Below are 18778 nucleotides of genomic sequence, written 5' to 3' on the forward strand. Positions count from 1 at the left end.
CAAACTTATACCAAATCTTTAAAGTTAGTGTCCTGGTCCCAGAATCATGAAACAGACTTAGACTTAAGTCAAATTTTCAAGCCCCTGTAAAATTTTTATGAATTATTGAATTAATCTCAAAATTTGCAAATAACAGCACTTTTGTGAATCAATATTGAAACATATTTTAATTTTGGTCTGCTTGACTTCTACAACATCAAAGTATGATCTAAAGATTTTGACTTAAGCTTAATATGTTTCATGATCCCGGGGCCTGGACATATATTATAGACCATGGAATTATATATCCATTTACTTTATTTTTTCACATTTTTACAGGGCCAATTTTGACACAAAACGACTTTTGTTCTTTTCAGATTAAATAAGTTTTTAATTTTATTTTCGTGTGAAATGCTATATCAACATATAAGTTGTGATATTATACAGAAAATTTGAGAAAATATAAACTTGAAATCTGTGTCTAAGCACCTTTAAAGGGGCAAATACATGTCATGATTATTAATCAATTTAGATATTATATTCATATAGTCTATCAAAATCATAATATACAATATATAAACCATTAGATAATGGTACATAAGGATATCTTAAACAAACAAGAGGCCCATGGGCCACAACGCTCACCTGAGTCAATATGGCCTTGTTGTTCTTCGTCAGCAGATTTTCTTCCTATACATATGTAAAGTTTTGATCGCCTGTCACCAAACTTGAATCCATACTACCTGAGGATGCTTCCATATCAATATGACTCATCATGGCTTTGTTGTTCTTGAGAAGAAGATTTTTTAAAGATATTTCCTATACATGTTCTATCGTAAAACTTTGATCCCCCATTATGGCCTCACCCTACTACTGGAGGATGCCTTGAACAAACTTGAATCTACAATACCTGGATGCTTCCATATCAATATGACTAATCATGGCTTTCCTGTTCTTGAAAAGATTTTTTTAAAGATTTTTCCTATCTATTCCTATGTAAAACTTTGATCTCCCATTGTGGCCCCACCCTACCCCTGGGGGTCATGATTTGAAAAAAATTGAATCTACACTACCTAAGGATGATTCCATATTCAATATGACTAATCGTGGCTTTGTTGTTCTGTAGAAAAAGATTTTAAAGATTTTTTTCTATATATTCCTATGTAAAAATTTGATCACCCATTGTGGCCCCACCCTACCCCGGGGGTCATGATTTGAACAAACTTGAATCTACACTACCTGAGGATGATTCCATATCAATATGACTATTTGTGGCTTTGTTGTTCTTGAGAAGAAGATTTTTAAAGATTTTTCCTATATATTCCCAATGTAAAACTTTGATCCCCCATTCTGGCCCCACCCTACCCCTGGGGGTCAAGATTTGAACAAACTTGAATCTACACTACCTGAGGATGATTCCATATCAATATGACTATTTGTGGCTTTGTTGTTCTTGAGAAGAAGATTTTTAAAGATTTTTCCTATATATTCCCAATGTAAAACTTTGATCCCCCATTCTGGCCCCACCCTACCTCTGGGGGTCATGATTTGAACAAACTTGAAGCTACACTATGTAATGAAGGTTTCACATAAGTTTCAACTTTTCTGGCCCAATGGTACTTGAGAAGAAGATTTTTTAAAAGATGACACCAAATTTTCACCAATTCTTAATTATCTCCCCTTGGAAGAGGACGTGGCCCTTCATTTGAACAAACTTAAACCCCCTTTACCCAAGGATGCTTTATGGCAAGTTTGGTTGAAATTGTCCCAGTGGTTCTGGAGAAGTCGAAAATGTGAAAAGTTTACAGATGGACGGATGGACAGACAGCTTGACAGACGGACTACAGACAAAATGTGATCAGAAAAGCTCACTTGAGCTTTCAGCTCAGGTGAGCTAAAAAGTACTCTAAAATGTTTCTGTTTCCAGACAGGTGAGCTTGAATGGTGATTTCAATATGACCATTAAATGATGTCTCTGTTCATCATGTTCATCTTCTACTCACATTTGACTCTGTTGGGAAATGTGGAAACAGAACTAAGTTACACAAACACACACATCCAAAATATACTGAACAAGTACAGCTTGTTTTGGTTTCACACCATGTGAGTGAAGAACTTTCATGATGGTCAGTTACTGCAACATCTCTATCCATGATCTCTACCAGAGCCACAAATAAATCATCCCTTTCATCTACAGTCACTTCAACAAAAGTTTCTACTCTTCCAAAGGACATTTCGTTACAAAAGATCACTGTGTTGTTTTTCTTGTAGGAGACATAGTCAACACAGTGAACAACCTGATGTTGATGTACAAGTAGTCTTTTCAAAAAGCACACAGACCTGTAATTCCCAGCTAATGTCAAAAGGGCTGCTTTCTCAAATTTCAATGGTCTCTTACTGTAGGGACCTATAACAGCAACTCTATCTGTTACAATTTCACTTGTGCAGTGTCCTTTTCTTTCCATCATCTTTTGGAAAAGTTCAAGTTCGCTATTGCCAAACTTCAAAGCTTGTACCAAGATTGGTAGCTGTTTGTGAACACAGACAGCAAATGCAATCTGTGTTTCAATATGCTGTGCTCCATGGAACAGGCATATTAACTATCCATTAATAAATCCATCAAAATAAAAACAAGATTAGCACCACAAATGCTCAAGTTCTTTTTTCTGTCACGGGTGCAGGAGTAAGTGGACGTTCAATGTCAAATAGCTATCACTATATAAAACTGGAGTGTTTATTATAAATTCCAAAAGCATCTGCTAACAGTGAAGAAGGTCTTGTGTAGAGATCTTTTTTTGTAGCAGCAAGAATAAACTAATAGAGAAAAAAGATGGTATTGGTCCTCTTGTAACAATCCACATAAGCATGTTAGGCTGTAGAAGAGTAGAAAATTTTTCAATTCAGCTGCTTTAAAATGGGCAACATCTGAGAGAAAGTTTTGGAAGGCTTGTAACAAAGCTTGGAGGTTTAATGGAGAGGATACATTGGTCCACTTATGACAGTTGGAAAAAATGCTGTAAATTTCATTTTTGTGAGTCTTTTCGTCAACAACATCATCACAAGACCAAGAAAGACACAATACATATAATCCACTGCCACACCATGGACAATGTCAAAGTTTGGGATAGATGAAAACTACACCAATCCTTCTTCTCAAGAACCACTGGGCCAGAAAATCTGAGATTTATGTGGAAGCCTTCAGAGGCAGTGTAGATTCTAAATTATTCAAAGCATGGCCCACAGCATAGGGTGGAGCCACAACAAGGAATCAAAGTTTTACATTGTATATATATGAAAAATATTTAAATATCTTCTTCTGAAGAACCATTGGGCCAGAAAAGCTGAAACATATGTGGAAGCTTCCTGAGGTAGTGTAGTTTATAAATTGTTCAAATCCTGGTCCCCAGGACTAAGGTTGGGTCACAATAGGAAATCAAAGTTTTACATTGAAATATATAAGAAAAATCTTTAAAGCCGCAAGAGGTAGTGTAGATGCTAAATTGTTCAAATTATGAACCCTGGGGAAGGGTGGGGCCACAATTAGTATTACTAGTGGAAAAATCTTGTGAAAAACAGCAGGGCCAAAGTTACTCAGGTGAGCATTGTGGCTTATGGGCCTCTTGTTTCTATTATTGTAAAGAAGTTCCTTTAGAAATAATAATGAATCACTGTAATAACTGCATGGTAAATCTAATGTAAACTCTTTGCAAATGGTTTCAGGAATATAGAGAAGTCTGGTTTGGAATACCCAAACCACATTCCAGCAAAACTTCTGTTGCTCCAAGTACACCTTAAATAAATGTTTTCACATATTACAATTTGAAACAAAATGTTGTGTCTAGTGATCACATATCACTTGAAGTTAGACCCTTTCAACTTCACATTGATTCACTTTCAATGTAAAAGAAATTGAATGAAAAATTATTTTCAGAAATTTAAAAGAATCAGGGCACACCCCAGCAGCAAAAATTCCATCAGAACCAGGGCAACGACAAGTAGCAACAATTCCATCAGAATCAGGGCATTTCAGAGCAGCAACAATTCCATCAGAATCAGGACACTTCATAGCAGCAATAATTCCTTCAGAACCTGGTCAACTCCCAGCAGCAACAATTTCATCAAAACAAGGGCAACTCCCAGCAACAACAACCCCATCAGACCAGAGTAATGCCCAGCAGCAACAATTCCATTAGAATCAGGGCATTTCAGAGCAGCAACTATTCCATCAAAATCAGGACACTCCACAGCAGAAAATACTCCATCAGAACCAGGGAAAACCACAGCAGCAATAATTCCATCAGAACCAGGCTTCCAGCAACAATAATTCCATCAGAATCAGGGCACTTCACAGCAGCAACAATTCTATCAAAACCAGTGAAATTCCACAGCAACAATTCCATCAGAACTAGTGCAACTATCAAAAGCAACAAATCTATAACAACCAGGGCACTCACCAGTAGCAAGAAATCCATCAGACCAGAGCAATGCCCAGCAGCAACAATTCCATCAGAATCAGAGCATTTCAGAGCAGCAACAATTCCATCAAAATCAGGACACACAGCAGTAAATATTCCAACAGAACCAGGGAAATCCACAGCAGCAATAATTTCACCAGAACCAGGCCAACTCCCAGCAACAACAAATTCCATCAGAATCAGGGCACTTCACAGCAGCAACTTATCAAAATCAGAGCACTTTACAGCAGCAACAATTCTATCAGAACCAGTGCCATTCCAGCAGCAACAAATCCATCAGAACCAGTGCAATTGCATCAGCAACAATACCATCAGAACCAGAAAACTTCACAGCAGCAACAATTCATTAGAACGAGTGCAACTCCCAGCAGTAAATATTCCATCAGAACCACAGCAAACCCATTGAGCCATAATTCCATCAGAACCAGAACTCCCAGCAACAACAATTCCATCAGAACAAGGGCAACTCCCGACAGCAACAACTCTATCAGAACCAGAGCAATGCACAGCAGCAATAATTCCATCGGAACAAGTGCAACTCCCAGCAGCAACTATTCCTTTAGAACCAGTGCAACTCCCAGCAGCAACAATTCCATCAGAACTAGTGCAGCTGCAGCAGCAATAATTCCATCAGAACCAGGCCAAAACCTAGCAACAACAATTTTATCAAAGCCTGTGCAAGACCAACAACCAAATACTCCATGAGAACCAGGGAAATGCACAGCAGCAATAATTTCATCAGAACCAGGCCAACTTCCAGCAACATCCTGTGAAAGACCCACAAGTAAATACTCTATCAGAACCAGGGCAATGCACAGCAGCAACAATTCCACTGGAACAAGTGCAACTCCCAGCAGCAACTATTCCTTTAGAACCAGTGCAACTCCCAGCAGCAACAATTCCATCAGAACTAGTGCAGCTGTAGCAGCAACAATTCCATCATAACCAGGCCAACTCCTAGCAACAACAATTCAATCAAAACCTGTGCAACACCCACAACCAAATACTCCCATCAGAACCAGGGAAATGCACAGCAGCAATAATTTCATCAGAACCAGGCCAACTTCCAGCAACATCCTGTGAAAGACCCACAAGCAACTACTCCATCAGAACCAGGGCATTCCACAGCAGCAATAATTCAATCATAAGCAGGCCAATTCCCAGCAACAACAATTTCATCACAACAAAGGCAATTCCCAGCAGAACAACCCAATCAGAATCAGGGCATTCCACAGCAGCAACAATTTCACTTGAACCAGTGCACTCCCCAGCAGCAAAAATTCCATCAGAACCAGGGCACTTTACAGCAGCAACAATTCCACCAGAATCAGGCCAACTCCCAGCAACAACAATTCCATCAAAACCTGTGCAAGACCCACTACTAAAGAGTCCATCTGAACCAGGGCACTCTACAGCAGCAATAATCCCTTCAGAACCAGGTCAGCTCCCAGCAGCAAAAATTTCATCAAAACAAGGGCAACTTCCAACAGCAACAACCCCATCAGAATCAGGGCACTCCACTAAAACAACAATTTCATCAGAACTAGTGCAACTCTCAAAAGCAACAATTCTATAACAACCAGGGCACTCCCCAGTAGCAAAAAATCCACCAGACCAACACCCTTCGTGGGGATAACTATTGCCCAATAAGTAATGTGATATGGGACTCCTTTCATGTCAATCACTTTTGTCCAATAAGTAATGTGATTAGGGACTCCTTTCATGACAATCACTATTGCCAAATAAGTAATGTGATACAAGACTCCCTTCAAAAGGATAACAATTGTCCAATAAGTAAGGTAATACAAGACTCCCTTCATGGGAATAACTATTGTCCAATAAGTAATGTGAAACAAAACTCCCTTCATGACAATCACCATTGTCCAATAAGTAATGTGATATGGGACTCCTTTCATGACAATCACTATTGTCCAATAAGAATTGTGATATGAGACTCCCTTCATGGGGATAACTATTGTCCAATAAGTAGTGATACAAGACTTCCATCATGGGGATAACTATTGTCAAATAAGTAATGTGAAACGAGATTGCCTTCATTGGGATAACTATTGTCCAATAAGTAATGTGACATGGGACTCCCTTCACAGGGATAACTATTGTCCAATAAGTAATGTGATATGGGACTCCTTTCTTGACAATCAATATTGTCCAATAAGTAATGCGATACGAGACTCCCTTCGTGGGGATAACTATTGTCCAATAAGTCATGTGAAACGAGACTCCCTTCTTGACAATCACTATAGTCCAATAAGTGACGTGATATGGGACTCCTTTCATGACAGTCACTATTGTCCAATAAGTAATGTGATACGAGATTCCCTTCATGGGAATAACTAATGCCCAATAAGTAATGTCATATGGGACTCCTTTCATGACAATCACTATTGTCCAATAAGTAATGTGAAACGAGATTCCCTTCACAGGGATAACTTTTGCCCAACAAGTAATGTGATATGGGACTTCATTATTGTCCAATAAGTAATGTGATACGAGATTCCCTTCATGGGGATAACTATTGTCCAATAAGTAATGTATTATGGGATTCCTTTCATGACAATTACTATTGTCCAATAAGTAATATTATATGGGACTCCTTTATGAGGATAACTATTGTCCATCTTGTAATAAGTACAAAGAGTTATATTTATTTAATTTTTTCTTTAACATTATTTAAATGCCAACACTTTATTTAATGAAATTAATTATTCCAACAATAGTCACTGTATATAATCTAAGTGTCTTTTTATCCCCTGGGGGGGGGGGGGGGTCATTACATGAACCTACACTACCCAAGGATGCTTACATATAAATAGGATAACCTTAGCTTTGCTCTTCCCTAGAAGATGATTTTTCATAAATATTTCTATATAAGAGTTTGACTGACCATTGTGGCTATTTTAATTTTTTAATCATTTTTCAGGATAATCAACAAACACTTCTATCAAAGTAAGGACACCGATATGTAACATTCATTATCAGATGAAATACATTGTATCTTGTTGTAATTCCTCAGCATCTACTCCTCATATATTTCTTCCACTTTCTCTATCAAATGAATTAAAACTGTAGGATCATATGGTAATATACTGGAATCCTTGTATTTCTCTATTTTCAATCTAACTTTGATTAACACGGACATTGTTTCTTCCAAACACTTGTTGATTTTTGGGGGGAAAACATCAAATTGAGGTTCAGTGGTATGATCAATCTCATTGTGGACACAAGGTTTTCCCATGCTTGTTTTAATATCCTCTTCATTGTCAGTTTCCTCTTCGTCATTATCACCATACTGATGTAGTAATGCTAATCCATGAGATATTGTCAGTTCTGGACCAGAATTTTTTACAGTATCATATTCTTTATCAAGAGATGTTAATGGATTTTCATCCTCGGAGAATAACTCTGCTTCTGAGTGTACGTTTTCCCCATTGTCGAGTCTGCTGTCCACTGAAGTATTTGCGGTGTACTCAAAATGTGTACTAACAAAGTCTGTCCATTCAGAAGAGACAAGCCGTAGGTACTTAGTAAAATAAGCAAGAAAGCAGGTTTCTGGTGAGATCAGAAGGTCCACGATTAGAGTGTCATCAAATCCAGTGTTGTCTAAAAACAGTAAAAATTGTTTGTGAGGTTGGATCATATTTAATACATCCTGAGTCCCAGTACAGGCTTCCTCTTCTTGTAATCTACAAAGAAAAATAAATCATGTTCGATCATGAAATCACATATGGTCAACATAGTGTTTTGATAGGAATGTGTGAACAGACATACAAAATGTAATGACATTTGGGGGTGGGTGGCCAATTTACTACATGTACAAATTTATACTGAATTTTGAAAAGGCTTTATTGCTTTACAGTCATTTCAATATGCAATAAAGATAAAGAGGGTTAATCCAAAAGTTCGTGAAATTTCTTTCTAAAATTTTATTGTGACATGATTAGAGCAAACAAAGGATATATCTATAAAATAGAGCTATTATTCAACAATACTGGAAACTTTCACCACATTCTATGTACCATTAAGGTCACACGAGCTTTCTTAACTTCGACATTTGCAAAATCCAGGGGAGACTTTGATGTAACGTCAAATCGAGTATTACGATCATTTTTCAAAATACGCTCTGTCTTCTATATGATTTTCCAATTTCAGTAGATCTAGCATGTCAACTTATATGTTGCTTGTGTTATATCATCAGATTGTGCCCTGACATATTTTTGCTTTGCAGAGAATTTGACAAATTCTCTGCAAAGCAGAAGTATGTCAGGGCACACAGTCTGATGATATGACAAAAGCAACATATAAGTTGACATGCTAGATCTATATGGATTATACACAATTCTGAATGGTTAAGAATATGATTATTGAAATTAATGAAATAAATTTATGTTAATTTGATATTAAAATTATTTGGATTCTATCTTTTTCTTTCACTTACCAGACTATAATGTCAGCAACTAGATCATGAAATTACATTCTGTGTAAAGAACAATATACAACAGTGAAGATACATATTTTTCAGAGAAATTTTGTTCTTTTTTCTTGAATAATCACCAAAATATTCAATTGGAAAGACAGATGAGTAACCGAATGCTGAAAGTTGATTGATGACCCTTGTGAAAAGTAAATTTGACTGTTGTATCATCAAGCCATCATTTGTATGCCTTCATCTCATCACTTGTACGTATCCAAAATGACTACTGAATCAGCTATTTCTCTTTTAGAAAAAACGGAATTTAGATTTTGGCTTGTTCACTCTTGTTCAAAAGTATTTTGTTTGACATACCTGGATTTCCTGTCAATGTATATCTCCAACAATGTCATTAAAATATTAATCCATGCATCATCTTGCTCTGAGTAAACAGCTGGAACCCAAAGAAAATGATAAAGTGATGTAGTTCTACCCACACAGGCATCTAGAGAAATTAAGACTCTGAAAGATGATGATAAATTACTGCTGCTGGAATCTATATCTGTAATACAGAAAACACATTATATATAATTATATTTTTAAACAGATCTAACTTGAATTATAAAGACTAATTTTTCACTCTTATTAAAAAAATGCACACACCTAGTCCAGGTACAACTGAAACAAGTTTTATGCAAATGTTTCCAACTATTCTACAAATTAAAAAGTTTTGTTGACTTTTTGAATTGATTGTTAATTCTCCTCCAAAGCCATCTTTAAAATCACTTGGAAATTCTTCAAACCATTCGGGACTGAAGCAGTCCACAAAACTTTTTGCAAGTTGAACACTTATGTCTTTTAAAACACCCTCTAATTCTGAAATCTTGGCAATATTTTTTACAACAACATTAATTAATTTCAACACAGCCCGAAATGTCATTTTACTTTCCAGAATCTTGGGTCTAACCACTGATACCAACTTCAAAACTGGTTTCAAAAAGTCAAAAATTTGTTCATGTTTGCTGTTAACACATCTTTTTAATATATTCGATCAGTGCATATTATCTATTCAAGATATATTACTAAAGTCAGGTACTCTTCACACAATTGCTCCGACGAAAATAGTTCCATTCATGATCAGTAGATACAAGATTACAACAAATGTTAAGAATAATGATGTATATTTAATACGTTAAAGAAAACAAAATTAACGTATAAAGATTTAAAGAAAATCATCTTTTCCCCGGAAAAGCAAATAAAAAGTTTTCATATTCCTACGCTCGCTGCCTCCTCAGTCTTTTTCCCGAAAATATATAGGTCATACTTCGATTGATAATGATAAATCTTTTCACCAGTTATATTACTGTCATTATTATTGTTCGTTCATTGCCTTATAATTTCTTTTGAATGGATATATGTTAATCATTAACTGTGTGTTTTTTTTCTCTCTTTTAATGAATAACGGAATGGTTATTATGGTTAAACACCTGCAATCGTAACCTCTCGGCAAAGCAAGGTAATGTTCCGAGCTCGTCTGAAAGGATCTTCGCACGTGTGTAGACCTAGGCTATTTGGTCTTGCAAGCACAGGTGTGTGCACCGTTTGCTAGAGACGCTTAGATCACGTAGACTGGGTATCAGTATTTGCTACGGAAATGAAGAAGTTTAGAACTATACACCAGTTTCATAAGAAGTGCAGGTTTTTTACTCAAGCCGTAAATTGGGCTAGAGGGGCTGAGTTATATAAAACGAGACTAGGTCATCGATCTACTCAGTTTAAAAACACGAAAATATACTAAGTTTATCTTCGAAACATCTGTATATTCAAAATCTATATTAAGTGTTAAATGTCGGATTCTATCCTATGACGAAGGAATATTCAGTGATGCTCCATAGCCGCAACCGATCTCGCGCTTTCCTTTGCGTTTAACAACGGCCGTCAATGCATCTCTGGACAAGTTCATTGATTACAAGTTCATTCGTTCTAAAAGGTGACATGTTGACCATCTTTAACATCTGCCTATACTATGGGTGATAGTAATTTAATAGCACAAAATTAAAAAATAAATTAAAATCTATCCTTGATAGATCTATAGTTTTGCTATTTAAAAAAATGGGCTATCTTTGATAATCCATAACGGCTTGAACTTGATTTGAATTTTTTTTTTTTTTTACAGAAGATTATATCATTGGAAAGTTAGATGGTACACATGTAGCACAGGCCCATATAGTACGCGGGATTTTTTTCGGAGCTCCCCCCCCTTCACTTTGAAAACGTTGCTACAGGCCTGTAACATGCTATTTGGTTTAAATATTCCTGAAAATGAACGAGGTGTTAAATACATTTTTAAAATTATACGATTAATTATATTTAGTCTATGTTCTATGTGAAATTAAAACTATTTTTAGCGACTTTGTGATAGTCACTACATGCATCTACATCTAACGTTATATATGAACATGCAGTTTGTTTCCTAGTACATGCATATTTTATTCAACAAAAGATGTTGAAACTCAGTAGCCTAAATATTTTGTCGTTTTAGGATATTTATGGCACTTTTATTATGACTTTCTACAGCTTGAGTATCTCTGACGTTTTGTCAGTAAATACTTGTTTTTTTTATTAGAAATCATCTGAGCACAATGAAAATTCGAATAAATTAAAAGTCGAATATCTTGGATATGGGGTAACCCATATCTATTCTTGTTATAATTCTCTTCCATAAGCGGAGAAATTGACAGTGCATGACAACCTTTTCAGATGTTTGTTTGATGAGTGAAGAAGATTTACATTCATCAAGACAATCAAAAAGACACAGTTCACATAAGTACATCCATCGCTGCCCTACCACTGTCACAGCCACATAGCAGTTCTTTCTGCTCTCAGACTGTGATAGATGATGCCACAATAAGTCAAGAATGCTCACTCTCCATCCATACTCCATTGTTGACATTGAAGAGACCATGTCATTGAACACGTGAGTGAAATTTATATTATCAAAGTGATCATTTAAGATGTCTCCCATAGCTATTGCTGCTGAATAACGCACAAAAGTATCTTCATCTAAGAGTGCTTCTCTCTGTAAAAAATGTAAATTAAAAAGAGAGAAAATATGATCACTGTCTGGGTGGATTGGAAATATATAGTTCTATGAAATATATTTTAAAAAATCAACTAGTTATTTATTTTGATCAAGGAATAATATCTGTAACAATATACATGTACATGTATAATATGTTAGGAGGAATATTAACAGGGACCAATATTCGTATATATATGTCCCTGATACTACATGTAAGATCTCACCATAATATGCACAATAGGTCCTAGGCTTTCAGTTGATGGTTTAGTCAGTTTACTTGCACTGTTAATACATTTCAGTTTATCTTCCTGGTTCACCTGGTAGTTTTTCAACTTTAACCAATACTTGACTATCTCGGAAACTTCAAGCTCTGAACATGGCACAACTGTGGATGACGCCGGTTGCAACGACTCCATCGAGGTATATTTACTTATAGAAACAGACTATGAGACCGTGGTCTCATCTAACTCAAAACGAGGCTATTGCTCACCGGAATGGGTTCTCTCATCTATTTTCCCCTAATCATATCCGGTTATAATGTAAGCCTAACGTTTCCGTGCAAAATTATGAAATTATTTTACTTGTATCAAGCCTTAAATTTAGACCTTAAATATAGACTTTAGTTCTGTCTTTAGGGCCATGGAGCAGTGAGGGTTCTGAAGCATTGTTAACAGATTTTAAAATGCAGAAGGCAGGTATGATTAAAATTGACTAAAAAATATATAACCATATTTCCAGGGACCTACTAGTATATAGGTCCCTGATATTAATTATTTCATTATTAAAAAGAAAATGTCCAGTTTACAAATGAGGAAAATATGACAACACACTTTGACACCTATGAACAGACAAACACACATGGTCTTAATTGTGTTTACAACACTGTAGCAAGAGACCATTGACATAAAACAGTCTTAAACGTGGATGGTCTCATGTTTACAAACTGTAGCATGAGACCATTGACATATAACAGTCACAAACATGCATGGTCTCATGTTTACAAACTGTAGCATGAGACCATTGACATAAAACACTCTTAAACGTGGATGGTCTCATGTTTACAAACTGTAGCATGAGTCCATTGACATATAACAGTCACAAACATGCATGGTCTCAAGTTTACAATACTGTAGCATGAGACCATTGACATATAACAGTCACAAACACACATGGTCTCATGTTTACAATACTGTAGCATGAGACCATAGACATATAACAGTCACAAACACACATGGTCTCATGTTTACAAAATGTAGCATGAGACCATTGACATATAACAGTCACAAACACACATGGTCTCATGTTTACAAACTGTAGCATGAGACCATTGACATATAACACAAACATGCATGGTCTCATGTTTACAAACTGTAGCATGAGACCATTGACATAAAACAATCTTAAACATGCATGGTCTCATGTTTACAAACTGTAGCATGAGACCATTGACATATAACAGTCACAAACACAAATGGTCTTATGTTTACAAACTGTAGCATGAGATCATAGTCATAAAACAGTCATAAACACACATGGTCTCATGTTTACAAACTGTAGCATGAGACCATTGACATATAACAGTCACAAACATGCATGGTCTCATGTATACAAACTGTAGCATGAGACCATAGACATAAAACAGTCTTAAACATGCATGGTCTCATGTTTACAAACTGTAGCATGAGACCATAAACATAAAACAGTCACAAACACACATGGTCTCATGTTTACAAACTGTAGCATGAGACCATTGATATATAACTGTCACAAAAACACATGGCCTCATGTTTCCAAACTGTAGCATGAGACCATTGACATATAATAGTCACAAACCCACATGGTCTCATGTTTACAATACTGTAGCATGAGACCATTGACATATAACAGTCACAAACACACATGGTCACATGTATACAAACTGTAGCATGAGACCATTGACATATAACAGTCACAAACACACATGGTCTCATATTTATAATACTGTAGCATGAGACCATTGACATATAACAGTCACAAACACACATGGTCTCATGTTTACAAACTGTAGCATGAGACCATTGACATAAAACAGTCACAAACACACATGGTCTCATGTTTACAAACTGTAGCATGAGACCATTGACATATAACAGTCACAAACATGCATGGTCTCATGTTTACAAACTGTAGCATGAGACCATTGACATATAACAGTCACAAACACTCATAGTCTCATGTTTACAAACTGTAGCATTAGACCATTGACATATAACAGTCACAAACACACATGGTCTCATGTTTACAATACTGTAGCATGAGACCATAAACATAAAACAGTCACAAACACACATGGTCTCATGTTTACAAACTGTAGCATGAGACCATTGATATATAACTGTCACAAAAACACATGGTCTCATGTTTTCAAACTGTAACATGAGACCATTGACATATAATAGTCACAAACACACATGGTCTCATGTTTACAATACTGTAGCATGAGACCATTGACATATAACAGTCACAAACACACATGGACACATGTATACAAACTGTAGCATGAGACCATTGACATATAACAGTCACAAACACACATGGTCTCATATTTATAATACTGTAGCATGAGACCATTGACATATAACAGTCACAAACACACATGGTCTCATGTTTACAAACTGTAGCATGAGACCATAGACATAAAACACTCTTAAACATGCATGGTCTCATGTTTACAATACTGTAGCATGAGACCATTGACATATTACAGCAACAAACACACATGGTCCCGTGTTAGTGGTTAAAGTATAATCCTCATTAATTAAATATCACAGGTCGTAGATTAGCAAATACCATATAGCAGGATTTTTTAGCGGTGTGCTAACTTTGGCTTATTTTAGCAGATTTGTAGTAGCTTGCTAAAATTTGAATTGCTAAATTTGCACCCTTGCTTATAACTACTGAACACAAGAAAAATAACTTTGATCATCCTGTTGGTAAACGTTATATATATCATTTGGTATTGGTTTTTACTCCAACTCTTGCTTAAATAGGTAATCAAACGTATATTTAATGTACTGAAATTCATCTAAGATGTGAATTTCCTCTCTTTTGCAGAGTCATTGAACTATGTGTCCGCCAAAATTATTGGCATACCTTTTAGAAAGCAAAATGCCAAATTTTACACCCGCTATATGGTATTTTGCAGGCTTTGCTTACACAGTTGATAAGGGAATTTTAATTAAAGTGTTTTTTTTTCAAGGGAAATTAAGGAACAACGTGTAAGTTGATAATTGTTTCTAGGGAGCTTTTAAATAATTTTACATGCAGATCAGTGATCAGTGATCAAAAGCAGTAAAGGGGTACAATTAGAGCCCATAGGAATTCCAGTAAGTTGTTCAAAGATTTTGTCTCTAAAGACTTCATAGATATCATCAAAAAGAAACTTGGACATCCTCTTAATATCAAGCTCAGAGAACATTTTCCAAATATTGCATAACCATTTGAATGGAATTACTCTAAAAATTTTGTAGCTGTCATGAATGTCAATTGGACATTTTTCAGTCAGTTAAATTTTTAAAGTAAAGATACATGTAGCATCCATTAACCTTTGCATTATGTTAGATAAACATGATAATTGTTTAAGTAATAAGACATTCAAAAAATAGGTAAATGCAAGAAATATTCAGTGTTAATTAATTGAAATGTTTTTATTTTTTTCTTTAGAAAATTCCTTGAAGTTAGCATTGCCAGTCTTGCGCTCTCACAGAACAACTGGTCTGTAAACAGTGTACCCATGTTAAACAGCCAGACAACAGTTCCTGAAGGGCCACACTCTCTTCCAAGGTGAGATACTAAGAAATAATGAGAATTAAAACTTAGGTGAAAGCCATATTACATAGTGTAGATTAAAGTTTGTTTTACATGTAGTAATGCATAAGAAAATTCTTTAAAAATCTTCTTCTCTAGTGGACTTTTGCAAAAAGCACTGACTTTTACAATCGACAGATTACTTTTACAGCAGGAAAATATACGGAAGCTCTCTTGTGATATAAATATTTAGCTTAACAGTTACTAAAATGATAATAATGGGCCATTTCAAAGCCCGTATTACATTGTCTAGGAAGAGAGGAGCAACAATCCTACCCTGAACCCCTCCCTTCCCAACTAGATCAACTCCTGCCAAGTTTTCCCTCCAGAATGTTTTTTATTATTTATTTAATTCCTTTAGAAAATAAAAAGGAGATACTATCTCTCATGAACAAGGTATTTTAAGTCATTTTATTCTACCTCCAATCATCTCTTGTATTGGTAAATAATGTTAGTGCCCATAATACCATAACTATAACCACTATTAATGTTTTCTTCTCTATTATCAATTCCGTACCTCCGTACATAAGGCAGGTTTAAATGTCAAAGTAAGCTGTCAAATGTAAAAGTCAGTACTTCTTGCAAAAGTCCCGTATTCATATTCATATGGTAGCATCCTCAGGTATTGTACATTCAAGTTTGTTCAAATCATACCTCCAGGGATAGGGTGGGGCCTTAATATGTGATCAAAGTTTTACATAGGAATATATAGGGGGAAAATTCTGCTGATGAAGAACAGCAGGGCCATGTTGACTCAGGTTAGTGTTGTGGCCCATATGCTTCTTGTTGTACATGCATTTAAAATCTATTTATCAACAGTCAACCAGCGAATTTATATTTTTGTGCTTTGATGTCCACAATTCATTTTGTGATAGGTACTCACATAAAATAAGGGATTTAGAGTATACTTATAATGAAAATGTTATGGTAAATAGCATCTTAGTCAGTCATTAAGACTGTTTTTTCCATGATGGAGACAAATCAAAACTTTCATTAACAATAAAACAGCAATACTATATATAGAAATTCATTTTCAATTCGACCCATTCACACAATTTATTATAAAAGTTTGCAGAGAGGATTTTGCATGGAAGAGATCTTTTGTTGGAAAGCAACTATGCAGTTTATGCTACCTTTAGGCTGAAAGTCCAGTTGTGGCATCTATTACAAAAAATCAAGGTAAGTATATATTCTAAATTTTTAGGACCATGTATGACACATCCTTATCAAACATACTATTTAAAAAAAGGTGAGATCTTTATTTAGGAAATTTCAATTCAAACAGGTATCTTTGCTGGAAGAAAGTTTAATCACCAACCTGGAAGTATATATTTATTTGTAAATGATAAGTAAAACAATTTTAAAACCAATTTATCGACAACGTTTTACTTGAAAAGAACAATATCTTTAAGTTTACATCATTTTCATGGACAAATCAAGAAAAATTCTACCTAATGTTAGAATTGCCCTAAAGGCAATGTCACCTTAAGTCTTCTGTTTTAATCTACTTTAGGGCCTCTTTGCTTGTTCTTGCCTAATATATGTAAAAAAAAGTATTTATATTTTTCTATTAACTTTATTTACTCAGATCTTGCATCTTTAATTGGACTGCCACATATGTCAAGAGTCCCAACATCCCAGAGAGTACCTGGTATATATATTATACATATTTTCTTTTTTACAATAATTCTTCAAAAAACAACCCAAAAAAAATATAACATTAAATCTTTCAATCTTTATTGAAATAACTAAAAGCAATTTGTAGCCTCCTAAAAGTATCGATATTGTATGTTTATTCCATTTTATTTCGATCATATCCCACTGTCATGTTTTGGGGCTTTGTATACCTGTAAATGGATACATTTGTATGTATATATTTATTGTGTTTTTATTTCAGATGGGTTATAAAGGATGTGATGTGTTTTGATACCACTTCCTCTGTTAAAAGACACAAATGAACATTTCCTGATGTTTTGAGGAATTTTCAACAAGGAGGTGGTCTTGTTTATATGTCTTACAGAGTATCCTATGTCTTTAAATGGAAATTATGCATGTTAACTGTTCATATGTGTTTGTACTCAATTACATGGTTTTGTCCAGACATTTTACTGTAAAATCATATTTTTCGTAGTTTAAGGAAAACATGTTGGATTGTTAGCATTTGATTTCTTAATTAAATTAGTGCTGAGTAGTTATAATTAGAAGTTTTTCTTTTCATGGATGACATGAATTTGTGGTTCTCTCCATACCTTGAACAATGATAATTAAGCCCTAGTGAAAATTAGTTATTTCAAAACATGAGACTTAAACTAATGGATTTCTCTGAAAATTTTTACACTTTTATCCACCATATCAAGATGTGCATTATATAATAGCATATTGATTGTACAATTTTGGTTTCATTTTACAGGTGTTTTTTTTTTCAACTTTATAGACATTTTTTGGTCATAGTCCACAATATATTTTAAAAACTGTGGAATATATATTGAATTCACAACTATGTAAACATTGTGCTTTCTCTGAAGGTTTGCATCTGACATTTTAAAATAAATTTCTCGAAGTTAAAGGAAGATATAAAGAATGTTAATATCAGAGGAAGGACTTATTTTGTCATTGTGACTGGGGTCTTATAGACAGACAACATGAAGACATTTGCAGGTTCAATAGGTTGTTTAATTTCCCAGCTGTAATTTGTAATAAATATAGAACATGGATAAATTGGGAAAATGATCACCCAGTAAATATTCATATAAATAAAATTAGTACAGTATAATAAAAACGGGATGACAATTCTTGAAGCGTACAATATACTTGTGTAAAAATCACAATACATTCTATGCATATTATGAAAGAGTTATTCCCCTTTTCACAGTGATCATTTATACTTGTATGATTATATATTCTCTTGAAACATATATTGAATTGTTTTACATTATTTAATTGTAAGTCCAATTATTAATTCATTTA

At 35.0% G+C, this 18778-nt stretch overlaps 1 protein-coding gene and 1 long non-coding RNA gene across 2 annotated transcripts; one reads left to right on the top strand and one right to left on the bottom strand.

The window, feature by feature from the left end:
* Positions 1-7371: 7371 nt before the first annotated feature.
* On the bottom strand, positions 7372-12381 carry LOC133182632 (uncharacterized). The gene is made up of 5 exons (XM_061317478.1): positions 12190-12381; positions 11593-11962; positions 9547-9924; positions 9259-9445; positions 7372-8158 (listed from the first exon to the last, which is right to left on the bottom strand). The coding sequence occupies exons 1-5, from the start codon at positions 12379-12381 to the stop codon at positions 7492-7494; spliced, it is 1794 nt and encodes a 597-aa protein (XP_061173462.1). The 3' UTR covers positions 7372-7491.
* Positions 12382-12630: 249 nt separating this feature from the next.
* Positions 12631-18168, top strand: LOC133183566 (uncharacterized). Its single transcript, XR_009720674.1, has 5 exons — positions 12631-12660; positions 15668-15787; positions 16880-16990; positions 17400-17462; positions 17709-18168. It is a non-coding gene; the product is annotated as an uncharacterized LOC133183566 (long non-coding RNA).
* Positions 18169-18778: the final 610 nt, after the last annotated feature.

Source organism: Saccostrea echinata, unplaced genomic scaffold (assembly GCF_033153115.1).
Source record: "Saccostrea echinata isolate AGI-Se365-2 ecotype Australia unplaced genomic scaffold, CSIRO_AGI_Sech_v1 ptg000009l, whole genome shotgun sequence".
Lineage (NCBI taxonomy): Eukaryota > Metazoa > Mollusca > Bivalvia > Ostreida > Ostreidae > Saccostrea > Saccostrea echinata.

Bases quoted from the DNA above. Each gene is read 5' to 3' on its own strand.
- LOC133182632 (XM_061317478.1), bottom strand. From the start codon at position 12,381: ATGGAGTCGTTGCAACCGGCGTCATCCACAGTTGTGCCATGTTCAGAG. The intron at 9,446-9,546 runs GTGTGTGCATTT...TCTGTATTACAG, and splicing joins TTCAGTTGTACCTGGACTAG to ATATAGATTCCAGCAGCAGT. The intron at 8,159-9,258 runs GTATGTCAAACA...TTTTCTTTGTAG, and splicing joins TACATTGACAGGAAATCCAG to ATTACAAGAAGAGGAAGCCT.